Source organism: Tauraco erythrolophus, chromosome 3 (assembly GCF_009769465.1).
Source record: "Tauraco erythrolophus isolate bTauEry1 chromosome 3, bTauEry1.pri, whole genome shotgun sequence".
Taxonomy (NCBI): Eukaryota; Metazoa; Chordata; class Aves; order Musophagiformes; family Musophagidae; genus Tauraco; species Tauraco erythrolophus.
This window is the reverse complement of record NC_141467.1, coordinates 68,464,210-68,480,396: the sequence shown is the minus strand read 5'-3', so window position 1 is coordinate 68,480,396 and position 16,187 is coordinate 68,464,210. Positions and strand designations below refer to the sequence as shown.

The following is a 16,187-nucleotide window of genomic DNA, read 5'->3' as shown; positions in this document are numbered from 1 at the left end:
TTTCTAGAAAAGACATAAACAGGGATACTGCTGTTGTAAAAAGCTAAATAAAAAACACAGCAGTGTACACTAGAGGATCTTTTTTTTTTTTAATTAGGACTTTTTCAGATACATCGCATTTATAAAGGATTGCAGCTTTAACTTGTTTTGCCAGATCTGTTCTCACATGTACATGACCAAATTTCTCTACTGTTCAGTAGGGAAAATGAAGCAGTGGATATAATTGCGTAATGACAGATATGAGAGGAACAGAGAATCCCAGCAATCATTTCCTGCGAGTTGGCCAGCTTCCAGGCTGTCTCAATGGGCACGCTGATGTAAAGGCAAAATGAAAATAGCTTGTTCTGAAGGGTGGTGGTTGTTGTGGGTTTTTTTCCCCTCGCTCATTTGACTTTGCAGACTAAGGTATTGAAACAATTAGTTGACAACGTGGTGTTAGTTTTCTCACGGTAAATTAAGAGGGTTAACCAAATGTGGAAATGTATTTCAGCTATAATCAGCAGATTTGGGATTGTAATACTTTGGCATTCTCTGAGGTTATGTTCACGATATTATTCACATTATTCCTTTTCATAATGTGCAAACTTGTCCAGTTATCTTACACTCAGTGTTTATTCAAAGACAGCAGAATTATTAGATTTATTTTTGTTAGTTTTGTAGCACAGAAACGTCGATGATCAGCATGCTAGCCATTACATCACTCCACTTGGCATGTAGTATTGGCACAGATAAGAGGAACCCTTGTAACAGCCTTAATCTCCTTTTTTTATTATTATTAATTTTCCTACAGTAAATTGAGTAGTGAGGCATATTTTACATAATTATGGCAGAAGTGCACAACTTGACAGGTGGTAGCAAAGGAGCAAAGTAATATAAACATTTGCAGAACATTTCTGCCATAACTTAATGCTTTGCATATGAATCTTTTTAAATATCCTAAGTTAGTTTAAAGGAATGATTCCAGAAGACTACATAGATCCAGGCATTTTAAGAGCTGTGAATGATGACTGTGGAGCATCTCTGGGAGTTTTTGGCTCCTCATAGAAAAACAGAAAAGAGGAGGAGGAAAAGTTAGCAGGAAGGAGTTAGCAAATGCTTTGGGAATGGAGGAGGGAGAAGACACAAGCTTTCCATGTACAAGTCTTACTCTAGGCTCATCTAGTCATTCATTTTCGATTGTTGTTTTTTCTTTGGCTTACTGCATTTCACTGGAGACATATTCTCACTTAGCAAATGATTGCAACAGTTTTGCGGAGCTCCTGCATGCACGTAATTGCTGCTGCTTCAAGCCCCAAAGCAGAGCTGATGGAAGGGAAGGCAGAAACAAGTCTGAGTTACTCAGTGCAATGTCTGTTGGTTTAATTGAGCTGCTGCAGATTTGTTTCAAGCTAAGCTACCAGCTGTGGCACGGAAGGATTTGAGGGACACAAACACACAGATCCATGCAAACCAGCTATGTGAGAGAACAGCAAAGGACAGCATGGACAGTAGCTTTGTAAACCACTGTAGGCAGATTTGCTGAGTTATGCATGCCGACACTCTCATTTTCCCTTAGGCTAATTTCAAAGTCCACAGACAACCCCCAGAACCAACACTCACATCGTATCTTTGAGCATGCTTTGAGCATGTTACTGGTGTTTTATATCACCTATCTAGCGTCCTCCCTCATCCAAACTTGCACTTTAAAGGTATATGGGAAATGTATCCTCTCTCTTCCTTGACAATAGCTTTTACTGGAGTCTCCCTCCTACAGGCTTTTAAATCCTCCCGCATCTCACAGCTTGCTGTCTTTTGTGCTGCCATTCCCAAACTGAAAGAACTTGCTCTCTCCCTTTGCGGAAGATGAATTTTCTCTCTGCCTCAAATTCTTTCTTAAAATGTAATATTCCGTGAAGCCTTTTGAAGGAACCTCCCCAGCTTGCCGGCGGCACTTACTTGACGTCGCTCTGGGGGTGCTGCCTTGGGCAGCTGCCAGGCTGCTGCCAGCAGGGCCAGTCCCGCTCCCACCACCCAGCCCCGCTCTCCTGCTGTTTCCCACAGTGGCTGTCAAGCTAGTCTGGTGATTGCACAGAAGACCAGCCAAGAAAAAACAACTGATCCAGGTTTCCGACCAACTTGCCCTGTGGTTGCTGGCCAGTGCTGCAAGGGATCCGCAGCAGAGATCAGAATCAGAGCAGCGGCACTTCCCTGGATAAACGACCCTTTGTGAATACCTGTCCTATCCCCTGTCTGCCCCTCATACACGGAACATGCCTGTATCACCATGAATAAGGTCTTTTAAAGTTTCTGTATGTTTTACTAGCCCAAATCTCATTTTCAAGTGTGGATTAAGCACTTTGGCAAGGGTTTTGTTAAAATCAGTGCAGTTTAGAAGACCCGTGTGAGAATAGGGTTTAGATGCCTAAGACATTTTGCCCTTCTGAAAGTATTATCCCTGAAATCCCAAGTGCCTTTTGCTTTCCAGGACTTGATCCCAAAGTACAGAGCTGCATCTCAGCCTGTCTGACTGAAATCCAAACCTTCAGTGCAAACATGTCATCACTTGTAGTCCCTTATGAAGGTTTCAAACTGGATACAATAAAGTTGCAAGGTCAACACCTTTAGGAGCAAAACACAGCTTGCTGCATAATCTTTATACATAAGCCACAGGATATTTTGCTCCTTACTTGCCAATTCAGACTATTTTAAAAGAGAATCCAACAATTTTAATGTTCTGCTTTGGAGCTGACTGCTGAACTGATTCTGTTATAATAAAATACATCTGCATAAATAACATGTATTTATAGTGTTTCTACAGGGACTTTCAATGTTAATGTCAGATATCACTTTGCCAGAGAAATTAGGGGGAGAATAATAGTACTATATTTCCTATGAAAATTTTATAAAAGGGTCAACTATATCTGTAAAAGTTTGAAATGGTAAGCCTGCGAAGAAACCAGGATTTTTTTTTTTTTCTGATTGGCCATTTAGCTCTAAGTTGGCTCCCATCACAGAAGCTTTTTTGGGAAATACTTGAGGATTTTGTGAGTCTTTGTTTTTTTATTAAAATCTATCTTTGCAAAAATGTTCTGGTCAGAAGTGCATACTTTATTGATTGGTCAGTGTCAAACTTCTTTTTAGAATATCCCTGATTATGGTGCATAGGGAGTAAACTGCTGTTTTAAAATGTTGAATGTGTGGGTGCTTGCTTACAGCTAATCAGGGGACTGAATGATTAGCGGTGTCTCAGGCAGTCCCTACTCACCGACAAAATGCTCCACACAAAGCAAGCAGGTGAAAACATACAAGGTGTTCTGAAGGAAGGTTGGACCAAATCAATTAATGGTGGGCAGGTAGTTGGCTTCTTTGAAGAGGTATTCCTAAATAACTTTACTGCTAAAAGAGCAATTGCTAAATGAGTGTTTTTCCTTCCCATGTTCAGGGGTTGAAAAATGCACCCATCACTCATTAGCCCCAAGTCCGAGTCAGCTAGACAGCGTGAAAAAATACCTGACACTCAAAGCTCGCATTTAGCCTCAAAGCTGTGTCCTGCCACTCAACAGGAACAAAACAGTCGTGCACTGTTTGTGACCTTCCTTTGCTTGTAACGTAGTGTCAATCACATTGGTCTTTAATCCTTTCCGAATTATAACATCTCTCTCCTGCTTTAATTTTTCTCTGTTTCCTTCCTGACTTTACTTTTTTCTTCTTTTATACCTGGCAAAAGAGGACACTATCTCTCTCTATTATATACAGTATTTCACCTGAAATTTGTGATGTTCATGACCTTTTCTTCACTTTCCTTACTTTCTTGACACTGTTTCTATACCTTTACCCCACCAATTCTTAGTCTCTGATTTCTTTTCTGGGTTTTTCTCTCCAAAATCCCTTCTTTCTTTCAATACCATGTTTCTATTTCTAATGGATCATTTCAGTTCTTGTTGTCTACCTACAAAGCAGATGATTAGACAAAAGGCGAGAATGTTTGTGATGTCCCAGGGCTTGTGATGGTCCCAAAACCTTGCAGCATAAATTAAAATTCCAAGTCCTCAGGTCCTCTCTAGCTGTGGGATCTAAGATGTAGTGATGTCATCTTTCCTGCCTCTATCTTCTGCCTGAGAAGGCTGAACTTGGAAGTCTGTTGAGTTATTCCTTCTTTCAAGTGCTCCTGTGAGAAGCTGATCTCCTACTCCTTCCTTTAATTTTGTGGTTACTAAAAAAAAGTGGGTTTTTTTTCTAGATTTCTATTTTGAATTTCTTCTCCAGCAACTTTTTCCAGTTGTCATTCATAGTTTCCAAGCTGAGGGAGGAGGCTATTGCTTTTATAATTTTCACTGCTACATTGACGACTCAAGCTTATTTTTCTACCCATGGAGACTTTGAGAACTGAGCCGTGGAAGAGTAACTACAATGGGAAACTCATGGATTCAGGAGGATGTCCTTTCCTTAGCTTACACTCAATTTATATGTGAATTGCTAACTTCATAAGCATTTGGATGGACAGTTCCTTTCAGTTTAAAAAAAAAAAAAACACCCCACAACTGGATTTCTGTGAATTTGATAACTCACTGAAGAAGTTTCTGGCTTTTTTTTTAGCCAAGTTGGTTTTCAAAGCCTGACAACATATGTTCACACCTGTAGTTTCAGCAGTGTCTGTACATCTAATACATTTTGTCTGCCTGAGGCGGAAATTCGCTGTATTTTGGTTAAATACGAGCAAATTTAGTATTGTCTTTACTGTGCTGGTTGTCTCTTTTACCTCTCTCTCTCTAGCACAAGCTACCTATGTGTAAAATGCAAAAGAGTACGTATTACTGTAAGAATATGTTGTACAAGTGCAAAAGACCACACCTTGTTCTTCAAAGTGTCTGAAAAGTTGCTGAGGTATTTTTCGTCAACCTGTGTTTTTAAAAATCTGGAATACACAGCCATCATGTGAGGCCAAATAGACTTCTTCAGCTTTTTTCTTATCTGAGGTTGTTGACCTCAGAAGAGGAGGAGAAGGTTATAGGGTCAAAGTCTTTTCCTCCTTGGAGCTTGCTGCTTGCTGGGAGAGGGTTGGCTGGAAAATAGATGTTTTAGAAAAAGGGTTGAGGGTCATGATTTTAATTCTGTTAGGGAACAGCTGGTTTGAGTTTCTTTCCACTTCTGTCTTCCCTCCCTTCCTCACAAATCCATGGAGAGAGAAAAATTTGTTCAGAGGAAAGCAGTAACACAAAAATAAAGGATTGCAGTGTTTTCGTGTTTAATATAGATCATGTTTGTTACAGGACTTCACATTAAGAGAGAGAAGAGGAAATTATTAAAATAATTGAAATCTATTATTGTTTCAAGCACTGAGTTGAGATTTATCTAGAGTGTGAGAGGTTTATTTGTTTTCCTGCCACAAGTTAAATTGTTCATAGCAATGTTCTAATGTTTTTTTGGTGGGTAAACAATATGCATTATGATTTTTAATTTAGTGATGGACAAAGCTACTTATGAATATGCCGTGTTAGTTTGCGTACAGGTCGCTGAAAAAAGTGGTTTGATTTGACTATTTCTGTTCAGATTTTCTTCATCTTTGCATGCTGCTTTCATGCACTGAGACCAAAGAGAGAGAAGGAAACTCACAACTCTCGAATGGCAAACTAGGAACAGATTTTTCATCTGCGCTCCTCTGAAATGCTGGCCTCAGGCTGTGTTGGTGTGTGGCTCAACAGCAATCAGAGGTCATAATTTCATTGGCGGTTAGCATCAGGTTTAATTTTTCTAATATGTTACATTTACCAAAATGTCTGGTTTCAGTTACACTTATGCACTGACTGAATCAGCTTTGAGCAGCATGATGTTTTAAGGTACCTGAAAGGCTACAAGAACGTTTATGGAACACATATGCTAATTGTTTTTAACCACTTTGCTTTCTAAACACAAAAATGTGTTTTTCGAAAGCCATTTAACAGTAGTAGCTAATGATGGTGTGCATTTATTCTAAGAAATGAGCAGGAGGAATAGGTAAAATAGTTGTTTTAACAAGACTGCCATCTACTGATTTCCACAATTAAAAAGATCCCCGATGAGTAGATTGCTCCTAGTTTTTTATAGCTTTATTTTCGAGATTCGCAAGATCAAGAAAATTACGAAGTCTTTCTGTCACCTTAGGAATGCGACCAGGTTCACATTGACGATGTGTCTTCAGACGACAACGGTCAAGATTTAAGGTACCAGAGAACTGATAGAAATTCAAGATAAAGATAAGATAAAACATTGCTTTGCAAATTCCTTCCTGGGAAAGCGATGAACTGCTGTAACACGTACAGTAGCCCGCTGTCCTTTTAGCTGTCGTGGCCTTCGCAACCCAGCAAAGTGAGTAGCTGGTGGTTGAAGGTCGCCTGTTGCCTTTTGCCTTTTGTTGATCTGGGGTTTTTCTTATCTCTGACTAGCACCTATAACTTCGGAACAGACGGCTTTCCCGCAGCTGCCACCAGTGCAAATTTGTGCCTCGCGACGGGGGTGCGCGGAGGAGTGGACTGGATGAGAAAATTGGCTTTCCGCTACAGACGCGTAAAAGAAATATACAATACCTACAAAAATAATGTCGGAGGCAAGTGACTCTTAAGTATATAACAAATATAGATAAGAAGTAGTAAAACAGAATAACTTTGGGTTTCTGTTCCTTTTCTAACATGGTAGTGTTTAGTGAGCTGTTTAGTTTGCGGTGTGTGGAAAATGGTCTCTGAGCTAATGAAAGCAAAGGAAAATGACAGAATGTTACTTAATTTTGGTGCAGACATGCCCTTATCTAATCCACAGGTCTTCTTGGTCCAGCAAAAAGAGAGGCTTGGTTACAACTAAGAGCAGAAATTGAAGCTTTGACGGATTCTTGGTTAACACTTGCACTGAAAGCACTCACCCTTATTCATTCAAGGTAAGTGCGAAGAGTACGGGGTAGTTAGGAAACCTTAGGATGTCTACTGATGATCTAGAAGAGGCTGCCTGGTCTGGTGGGCAAAATGCTGAACCTGGAGAACCTTATTCTCATTTATTGTTCTGATCTGACCATCCCACTCTGTATCTTGCTCTCCTGTAAGGTGGAAGAAAATCCCTTTCTTTGTAAGTGGCGATAATAATGGTGAGGGATTCTGATGAGAGGGATAATGTTTTCCTTGTTCTGTTTTGTTTTGTTAAAAAAAAAGGATGTTTCCGTTTTCTCTTCCATAGGACAAACTGTGTGAACATTCTCGTAACAACTACTCAGCTAATTCCAGCTCTGGCAAAAGTCTTGTTGTATGGACTAGGGGTTGTGTTTCCCATAGAGAATATTTACAGTGCAACTAAAATAGGTGAGCTGTTTTTATAATGTTGTGATACATTTGAAGCTGTAATTCTAAATAAAGAGATATTGTAGTCTATATTTCTTTCTTACATGCATTCACTGTAGCAAATACAGAGATGAGTAATTCCGGAGCTCGTGAGACGCTTTTCATACTAAAGCATCCTTAAAAGTGCTTTTCAAATGTTTGTCATGATCCAGCACAGAAAGCTTCATATAGCTCTATTAACACTGCTGCCGCCTCTGTTAGGAGGAAAACAATTACTTTTTTGTCATATTTCTCAAAACTGTGAGGCTATGTAGCAGTTGAGAAGGCTTTTTAGTAGGCTCTGAGTACAGAACACTGAAGTCTCACCAGATTAGCAGAAGAATTTCTGTAACGGTAAGCCCTGGCTCCATTTGTTTTCGTGGGCTCTGGAGCAAATTTTGGTAAACAATTTACCAGAATCAAGAATGTTTTGCTGCAGAATGTAATTATTTAAGTTCATTCATACTGACTGTAATAAGCTTCAGCCGGGCAAATGTTTATTTCTGTTTTCTGGTTAAATATAAAAGATGTTATTCTGAGTATGTAGAAGTACATAGGACCAGATGGCAACAGTGCTTGTAGTTTTTAACATGATTATGACATATCTGTTCTGTCTCAGATTCCCTCAAAACTGTGGGCTACATGAAAACATTTTTCATGTGTTCTTAAGTATCTATAATACAGGAGGCTCAAATGGCCAAGAAAAAATGGTGGGTTACTTTTGTTCGGTTTGGGGTTTTTTTTATAAAAAAACAAAACAAAACTGGTTGAGAGTTTTATGTAGAAATTTGAAAGCATTACCATAAAAGATTTAAAACTGTTTTCTGGATAGAAATGTTATAGTACCATCTGTCAAAACTTTAAAGTAAATTAAAACTTTGATTTATAACACTTTAAATATACATTTTAATGAAAACGTATTTTAATAAATATTCACTTGTAACTTCATGTACATAGGTCAGAAGGGTATTTTTGGAAAACTGCGTTCAGTCACTGACTGTCACAGGAGATCATGGGATTTTTGTTACATGACAAGATTCCTAATTTTCAAGTACCGTTTCAACGTAGTTAGTGTTGGAGTTTTCTTATGCCTGGCGCTGCTGTTAAAGGATGTCATTGAGTAGTTTGACTTCTCTGCTGGCTAGAAACCTTTTTTTAATTTCCAACCTATTTGTTCTTATGCTGGTATTGTTCTGTAGCTGAAATAACTATTTTGAGAAGCATTATTTTTCCTGTCAGTTACTGTAGACACACAGGTAAGCATGTACCATGACCAGAATTAAGTGATCTTTCAGAATGGGGACATTTGAGAAATCTCAGCTATAAGCATTCTTTCTGGCTTCCCAGTACCTGAAGCTTCCCAGAATCAGCACCTATGTGTAGGACTGGAGCACTGGGATCATGTCCGTGGGTTTGTGCAGTGAAGTAATGAGCCACGTTAATGAATCCCAGTGCAGAATCAAAGACCTTGCCCATGTATTGGGTTACAGACATTTAAATCTAAATCTTTTAGGTGACCTTCTAAGTCAGGATGCTACTGTTTCAGGAACTGTGATTAATCTTGTCACAGGTTGTTGAGAAAAAGCTAAAATTTCAACTCAGAGTCAATCAATTTGCTCAGTTCAGGATACTGGCCATAAACAACCAGTAGAAGATTCTCTTGGTAGAGCAATTCCCCCCGAAACCTGTCTCAGATTGGGGAAGGAGACGAGAAAGGCGATATTGCAGACCTCTAGTCAGCTATGTCTACCACGGCGTGTGTACTAAAGGACCTCGTGGAGCAGATTTGAAGGTTGCCCATCAGCTGCTGTGGTGGCAGTAGAGCTGCAATCGGCCTTGATACACCATCCTGCAGGAGAGGCTCTTCTCTCCCAGTAGCTCTGGCTATGTATTCAAAGTGTTGGGGAGATCCGGGCAAAAAAGTTATTTGTTTGATGTCATCCCATCACCACCTATCCTGAATAGTCTGATCTTTTTCTTTCAGGAAAAGAAAGTTGTTTTGAGCGAATAATTCAAAGATTTGGAAGAAAAGTAGTGTATGTTGTTATAGGGGATGGTGTCGAAGAAGAACAAGGCGCAAAAAAGGTAATGACCCTTTTTCAGTGTGGGTTGATTTCAGGAGCCTGAAAGCAAAATTGTCTTTTCTTTGACATGAGACAGCATGCATCAACATTTGAGTTTTGTATCTTTGCTTTATGAAATATGTTTTGACCGTATCTAGTACAAAGCTGCATAAAACTATAGATAATGATGTGCCCTGCTGTTCTCCAAAAGATACATTAAACTAGCTATGTATGTTTGATGTATTTCAAAAAGGAGCCAGAAAATGGACCCTGGCTTTTGTGCCAAGAATTAATAGTTCTGTTTTCATTGGCATCCCAAAATACCACATAGCATGTTATGAATATAAGCAAAAAATGGCAATTCTTGCTGATCAAAGGCAGTGTACTATTTGACTATATGAAATACGTATGTGTCACGCCGTGAGAAGGTATGTAGGACTGGAGTAGATATCCATAAATTTCAGTTTTCTCATGCGTCTATAATTTGGATTCTACGTTCAGGTAACTACTTGTGGCTTGTTCCACATTCATAACTCAGCAGAGGATGCTATTTGGCTATGTCTTCATTATTTTTTGCTTTCCTCTGGGAAGAAGGGAATTTTTTATTTTTTTTTTTTTCCCCAGTGTGGAGTAAGCTCCATAAAAAGCAATACTCCCACTGACAAATAACAGGCAGTATTCCTAGCCTTGCTATTCTACCCAAGTACAGCAGGTACAGAGTCTTTGCTTGGAGGAATGAGGCATAATATTGGCTATTTGATCAATAGGAGAAAGAGTAGGAAAATGGGCATTTCTGTTCTTGCTTCCTTCTACAGGTAATGTGCTTTTACACAGATGCTTTTTCACCACAAAACTCTCTGTGGTACTTCTATATGTTTCCACTGTAACTTTCTGAATTGGAGAAGTGAAACTAATTAGTCCACATGGTGTTTTAACAACTATTGACTGGCTTTGCTTCATGAAATCTGGGGTTTGTGCCCCCGAAGCGTTGTGGGTAGGTTCCTAGCTTGTCTCAGCACTGTGCAGAGTCTCAGTTTCATATATCCCCTTGGCGGACTGACGGGAACAGTTTGCTCCTTTCTCCTTCAGAAATGCCTTTCATCTTTGCAGAGAAATGTTTTCCCGCTGTAAATGATTACGTTTTAAAAGCTGCATTTAAGATCAGGGGAAAAAAAAATTTTGTCTTTGTTCCTTTTCTGTTGCTTGGTGAAATAGTGTTGTATATGATAATGGCAGGAGTAGTCCTTTCGGTAACATTATCTAATTCAGTGCTTTTTTTCAACAGGAAACATGATTCAGAAAAGCGTAAGAAAAAGCCTTTCCAGTTGCTAAGAGCAGTATAGAAAGTTCCTTTGTGCCATTACTTCTGTGTATTCTTTCTTGGTGGAAGGAATTTTCAGATTTAAAGCATGTTAGATGCTCTGGATTAAATTATCTGCTGCAGCAATGCCAGAGAAGTCAATAAGTAGACCAGCAGCTCTGCCTTTCTGCAGAAACTATTAATTTGATTAAGGAAAATGCTTCCGTGATTCTTGCCCTGCTTCTTACTCTACCGAAAAGAGCTCAGTTTCGCATAGTGAAAGCAGGGTCTGCCTCTTAAGTTTTGGCCCTCACATCCTGCAAGAGCAGGAACCTCAACTCAGATGGTGCCTTTTTGGTTGTCTGCTCCTCAGGTTGTTTTTAGAGTTATCAGGAGGAGTGAGCATGGGAGTGCACCCTAGCATATACTGTGCTTCCATTTAAAGATGTATGCTCTGTCTAAGGAATAAATGGTATCGCTGCATTAGAAAACAGATAAAGCCTAGACCTTCTACCTTCTGGGAAGACCTACCCCCACAAAAAAACCCAGTCCATCAATCCATAGTGGCATACCTGTCCCATGATGTACCCCATTGCCTTGCTTATCCCCCGAACCTTGTTAGCTGGCTCCTTCCAAACTTCCTCCTCATCAACATGCTGGGTTTTGTGATATTCTCAGGGCAAGGACAGCTTTTGTGTTATCCCTTTGCACAGCACTTTGCTGAAGGTGTTTGACCTGTGGTGAAGACCTTAGTAGATGTATGTTTCTTTACACTGCTTAAAGCGTAAACAGTACACCCTTCTTTAAATAGTACTTTGTTGATTACATGTAAGCTATCATGAGTATTTTTAAGTGAGCATAAAATTTCAAACCTATTTAATTTGAGAGATGTTTTGTTCTGTGTTTTTATAGTGAAAAGAGCTGAATTTCCAGCTTAGGAGATAAAAAAGTTAAAGTTTGTTATTAAAAATAATTTACTAATAATCTATCAATTGCTTCATAATAAAACAAGATTTTCATTTATGTCCTTCATTCATGGAAAATTCTCTAAGTCAATACAACAATAAGAAATACAAAGGACACATTTAAAATCCTTTTATTATTGTCATTATTGTAAAAATTCAATAATAGAAACTTTTTAATACTGTTTAAAAGATCATTGCTCTTTTGAGAAGGATTTTTAGGATGGATTGGTTTTTTATAAAATCCCTCTTTTGATTAATAAAAATAAAGACAATACACTGAGGGAACTGCACACTCTTACGTTTCACGTAGCACAGGACAAGTCATGGTATCAACGCCTTCGTTTAGCTGTCACTTCCAGGGAAATATTTTATAAGACAATTAAAATTCTCGGGACATTTGCATTGCAGACCGAGGAATAATCATACCCTTCGGGATCAGTTCAGCGCACAGCCGGGGTGGCTACAACAGCAGGGTTCACGCGGAGGTTGCTACCTTTGGATCAGCTTCCCTGGGAAAAGAGGGAGAAGAGGGGAGAGGGAAAGTGGTGTGAGAGCCGAGGGCTGCTCGGGGTGGCTGCTGCATCCGAGTGCCACCACGGTGACATAGCTATTCTCAGAAAAACTTTCTGGAGTTTTCTGCCAGGGACTCCATTATCTTGGCGTTTTGTTTTGGTTTGCTTTGTTTTGTGTTTTGGTTTGGTTTGTTTGAGCTCATCTTCTTTGCCTTTGGAGACACAGTTGGGAAATACTTGTCAGGCAGGAAAAAAACAACTCCTGAGTTTTTCTACTTAGGAGAATCCTCCAAAGGATTCCTAATTTGTGAGAGGAGACAAAGGAGGAGCCTCTCTGCACTGAGGAGCTGGATTTTACATCAGGTGGTTCAGGAGATCTTTGGCAAATCGGCCTCTCCCTTTGTCTCCAAAATGGTCATGCTGCCTCGGAGGGAAATTGGGAGGAAAAATCATAAATCTTTGTGGAGCAATAAATAGAATATAAATGGGTATCCAATATGCCACTGCTTTCAAGCTCACAGTCACACTGTGCTGGTCAGGTTTGGAGTAGAAAGTAAAGATGGACACTTAGCAAATCTGGCAGGAATGCAACAAAAATACTGTGTAAGATGATAGAAACTGATGAGTTTTCTATTCAAATCTGTCACAAATCTCAGGAGTAAGGTTTTTGTATAAATATGTATTCATTTAAGGGAAGGAGGATAGTCTATGCTGTTCGGTGTTGCTGTCAAGAAATGGCTTGGTTTTGCACGTGTATTAATAGATACAATTTGTTTTGTTAAATAAAATAGTTGAAGTTTGTTCTTTTAGTAAATGCATACTGAAAAATAATATTGTTTCTATTTTAGAACTAAAATACCTTAATGTTTTTAGGTTATTTAACAATATTAGAATTATTAGGTTTACTAAATTAAGTTTCACTTTTCTTGCTTTTTACATCAAAAGCAAATTCAAACTTTTGCCACCATATTTCCTTTCAACATGCCGTCAAAATCAAATCATTAAAAAGTTCATAAATATATTTATTACCAAGTATCGAGTTATTAAACATCTACAAAACAATTCATGTTTTTTAAAAGACAAAAGCTTCGTGTTTACTTGGAAACTATTGAAATAGAACACAAAATCATCATTTTACTATCAGTCTAGATGCATATTCCTCCAATATGCAATAAGAAAAGCTTTCTTATAGTTTCATTAGATACTAACACATCCAGTGACACTGCCTGTTTATTAACGGTTAGCATTTGTCATCCGTTCTCCCACAGCAGTAAATGAGATATTAGCATTTTTCAGTGCGCTCAGAATAGAAGACACGTGTCGTACATGACACATGTGGTAAGTGTTGGCAGGGGTGGGTTTCTAAAGGCAATATGTAGTAAATATGTATACAAAGAAACCCTTGCCCGGTCGTTTGGTAAGAAAAAATGTACTTCTGTCTTATGGGTGTGTTGCCACTTTTGACAGGGCTGAATACTTGTGGATAAATGAGACATGCTAATACAGGAATAAAGTTTAAGGTTTTGTATGATAATTTTGTTACTTTAAATGTTTCAGTTTTGTACAATCATTTGTTATCTTAGATAAGGTGAAAATTACTGCATGTGCCCGGTGAACACACATGTGTGTTTATGGGCACGTGTGTGGGGGGCTATATATATACACAAACACATACGTACAGATATATATAGATCCGTATCAGGTTTGTTTCCCCTCCTCTTAGCTATGACGGCTGTGCCATGGGGTCAGACTGATAGGAATCTGAATCGGCCGTGTTCGGCCGTGCACAGAGCACCGGTGCAGATTCCAGCCCCGTGCAGCCGCCGCGTTCCTGACGTGCTTTATTTCTTGGGAGTATGCTGCTGGTCTTTTGACCTATATGCAAGAAAACTGAAAATAACTATAATCCTGAGATTTACACGACCTCTTTGTGCCTGGGGCTCTCCAGGCACTCACTCCTGTAACTACATGGAGTAAATGGAGGTACACTCCTTTCACAGACAGACATAAAGGAAGCGAAGGACACTTAAGTGAATTTGAACTAGAAAGATATAGCCAAAACAAGGACCACTTAAAGTTTTGGTTTAAAATCTGACCATAAACAGCTGAGAGTAATCCAAAACTCCATATTGCACTTGGGCATCTAGCGAGAATCGCTGTGGTTTGATTTAGCAGAAGCTAAACCTTCTGTTAAATCACTCAGAGCCTTTAACTGCCCCAGCTGCCTGGTGTGTGTACGCTCTGTGGTGCTGAGGTTGTTACTAGGGAAGCAGTATAATGCTGGAGCTGCATGACGTGGGAGCTGGAAGCCAAGAATTTATTACTACAGTTCTCCCTATTCATTAGTTTGCTGTGTGACCTTGGAGGGCGTCCATGTCATTGCCTCTTGGCTGCTGCAGAGATACTGCGCAAAGGCAGGTGTCCACCGAATCCTTCGCCGCCTCTCAGGTCCGCTGTTTACACCTCCTAGACGTGGGGGTTGAGGCGGAGCTGGTGCTGAGCTGACTAAGAGAAACAGGGAGCTGTGGCTGGCTGGCACGGAGAGCAGGCAGGTCCTACCTGGCAGGAGGCTTGTGAGAGAAGAGGGAAACTGCAGCTGTGCAAGAAAGGGAGTCAGGCGTGGTCAGCTGGCAAACGCTGCGCGGACCTGCTGCGAGCACAGACTGCGCCTCTTTGTCCTTGCTGTAGTACCCCTATCAGATGTTAGAAATTCTGCCAGGAAGATCTTGCAGCCTAAATGAGAGATGGGTGCACGGAAGCTTTTGGAGAGTATGGAGAACAGGAATGGAGAACAGTCTGGAGAACAGGAATTTTTGTTTTGTTTTGCTCTTGCTGTTTCATTTCCTGAACATGGTGGAAGAAATGAATTTTTAGGGAAGATTTGAGTTGGAAAGCAGTAGTGTCTGACCTGACAGAGTGCAGAGGATAGACTATCTGTATAATGTAACAGGGAAGACACTGGGACTTGGAGTTGTGACTGAGTAAGCTAATTGCATCTGGTTTCCGTTGCTGGTGAAGTGTAGAAACAGTATAACGGAAGTCAAGACTGAAGATGTAGAAATAGTAGATGTCATAGCCAGTGTTTAACACTTCCTTCTGAAGGAAAGGATTAATCTGTAAAAGTGTTTTGGAAATGTCTTGGTTTTTTCCAAGAACATTTCAATTGTCTCTGTGGGTTTTTTTTCGTTTGTATCATTCTCTCCATAAGCAGCTGTCAAGCTGAGATTTAATCAACTGTTTCTCAAGGCTTTGTAACAGTCTAGAATAAAGTGAAGCAGAACAGAAACTCTTCTAATGGTGCTTCCTTGTGGGTCATTTTGTTTTCTTCCTGAAGAAATTCCTTTGTCCTAAAAGCTAGGCATACTCTGAGTGTGGGCATCTGTTGATGCATCGATATTACATTTTAATTCAAATCAAGAGCATCATATTGAAGCCAATCTTCCAGTCATTCCCCCTCACTATGCTTTGATTAAAATCCTGCACTGGTTTTAGGGGGAAAAAAAAAAAAAGCCCAAAAACAAAACCCCAGATTTCTTTTGAATAGAACTATAGAACAATATATTGTTCAGGTGCTCACCAAATGCTTTCCAACTACTAATAGGCACTTCTTCCACAATGACACCAAGGTGCTCCCTTGCTGATCATGTACTACTCTTTATTCTTGCTTATTAATGTTAATTAATTCAGTATTATCTTCTCCGACTCTCGCAAGATCAACGGCTGACTGTTCCTTAACAGTTGCCATTTGACTTCTGAGACACTTGCTACTACTTACATGATTACGTTTCTTTTAAAAATCTCTGCTTTATTTTATAAATTCAACCCAACTCATCACTATATCATTATCCAGACTGAAGCAGCATTTGTCTAAAAACAGTAATTATTTATATACTGGCAGACAGATGTTTACCTGAGCTTCTAAAGACAAATTTATGATAGGCTCTATGCTGAGGTGTTTGCCTTCTGAGAGAGGTATGAGGTAAAATTATAGGGCTTTCAGTAAACACGCAGCTGGGAACCAAGAGTTT

At 39.5% G+C, this 16,187-nt stretch overlaps 1 protein-coding gene across 13 annotated transcripts in view; it reads left to right on the top strand.

Annotated features, from left to right (window-relative positions):
* Nucleotides 1–16,187, top strand: part of EYA1 (EYA transcriptional coactivator and phosphatase 1) — an 85,082-nt gene that overhangs the window by 67,614 nt on the left and 1,281 nt on the right. For all 13 annotated transcript variants that reach the window (XM_086609392.1, XM_086609391.1, XM_086609390.1 and 10 more), the window contains 5 exons: nt 6,121–6,179; nt 6,402–6,562; nt 6,772–6,886; nt 7,180–7,301; nt 9,304–9,404. In XM_086609392.1, the coding sequence (XP_086465518.1) occupies nt 6,121–6,179; nt 6,402–6,562; nt 6,772–6,886; nt 7,180–7,301; nt 9,304–9,404 (558 nt within the window). The remainder of the gene's footprint in view (nt 1–6,120; nt 6,180–6,401; nt 6,563–6,771; nt 6,887–7,179; nt 7,302–9,303; nt 9,405–16,187) is intronic.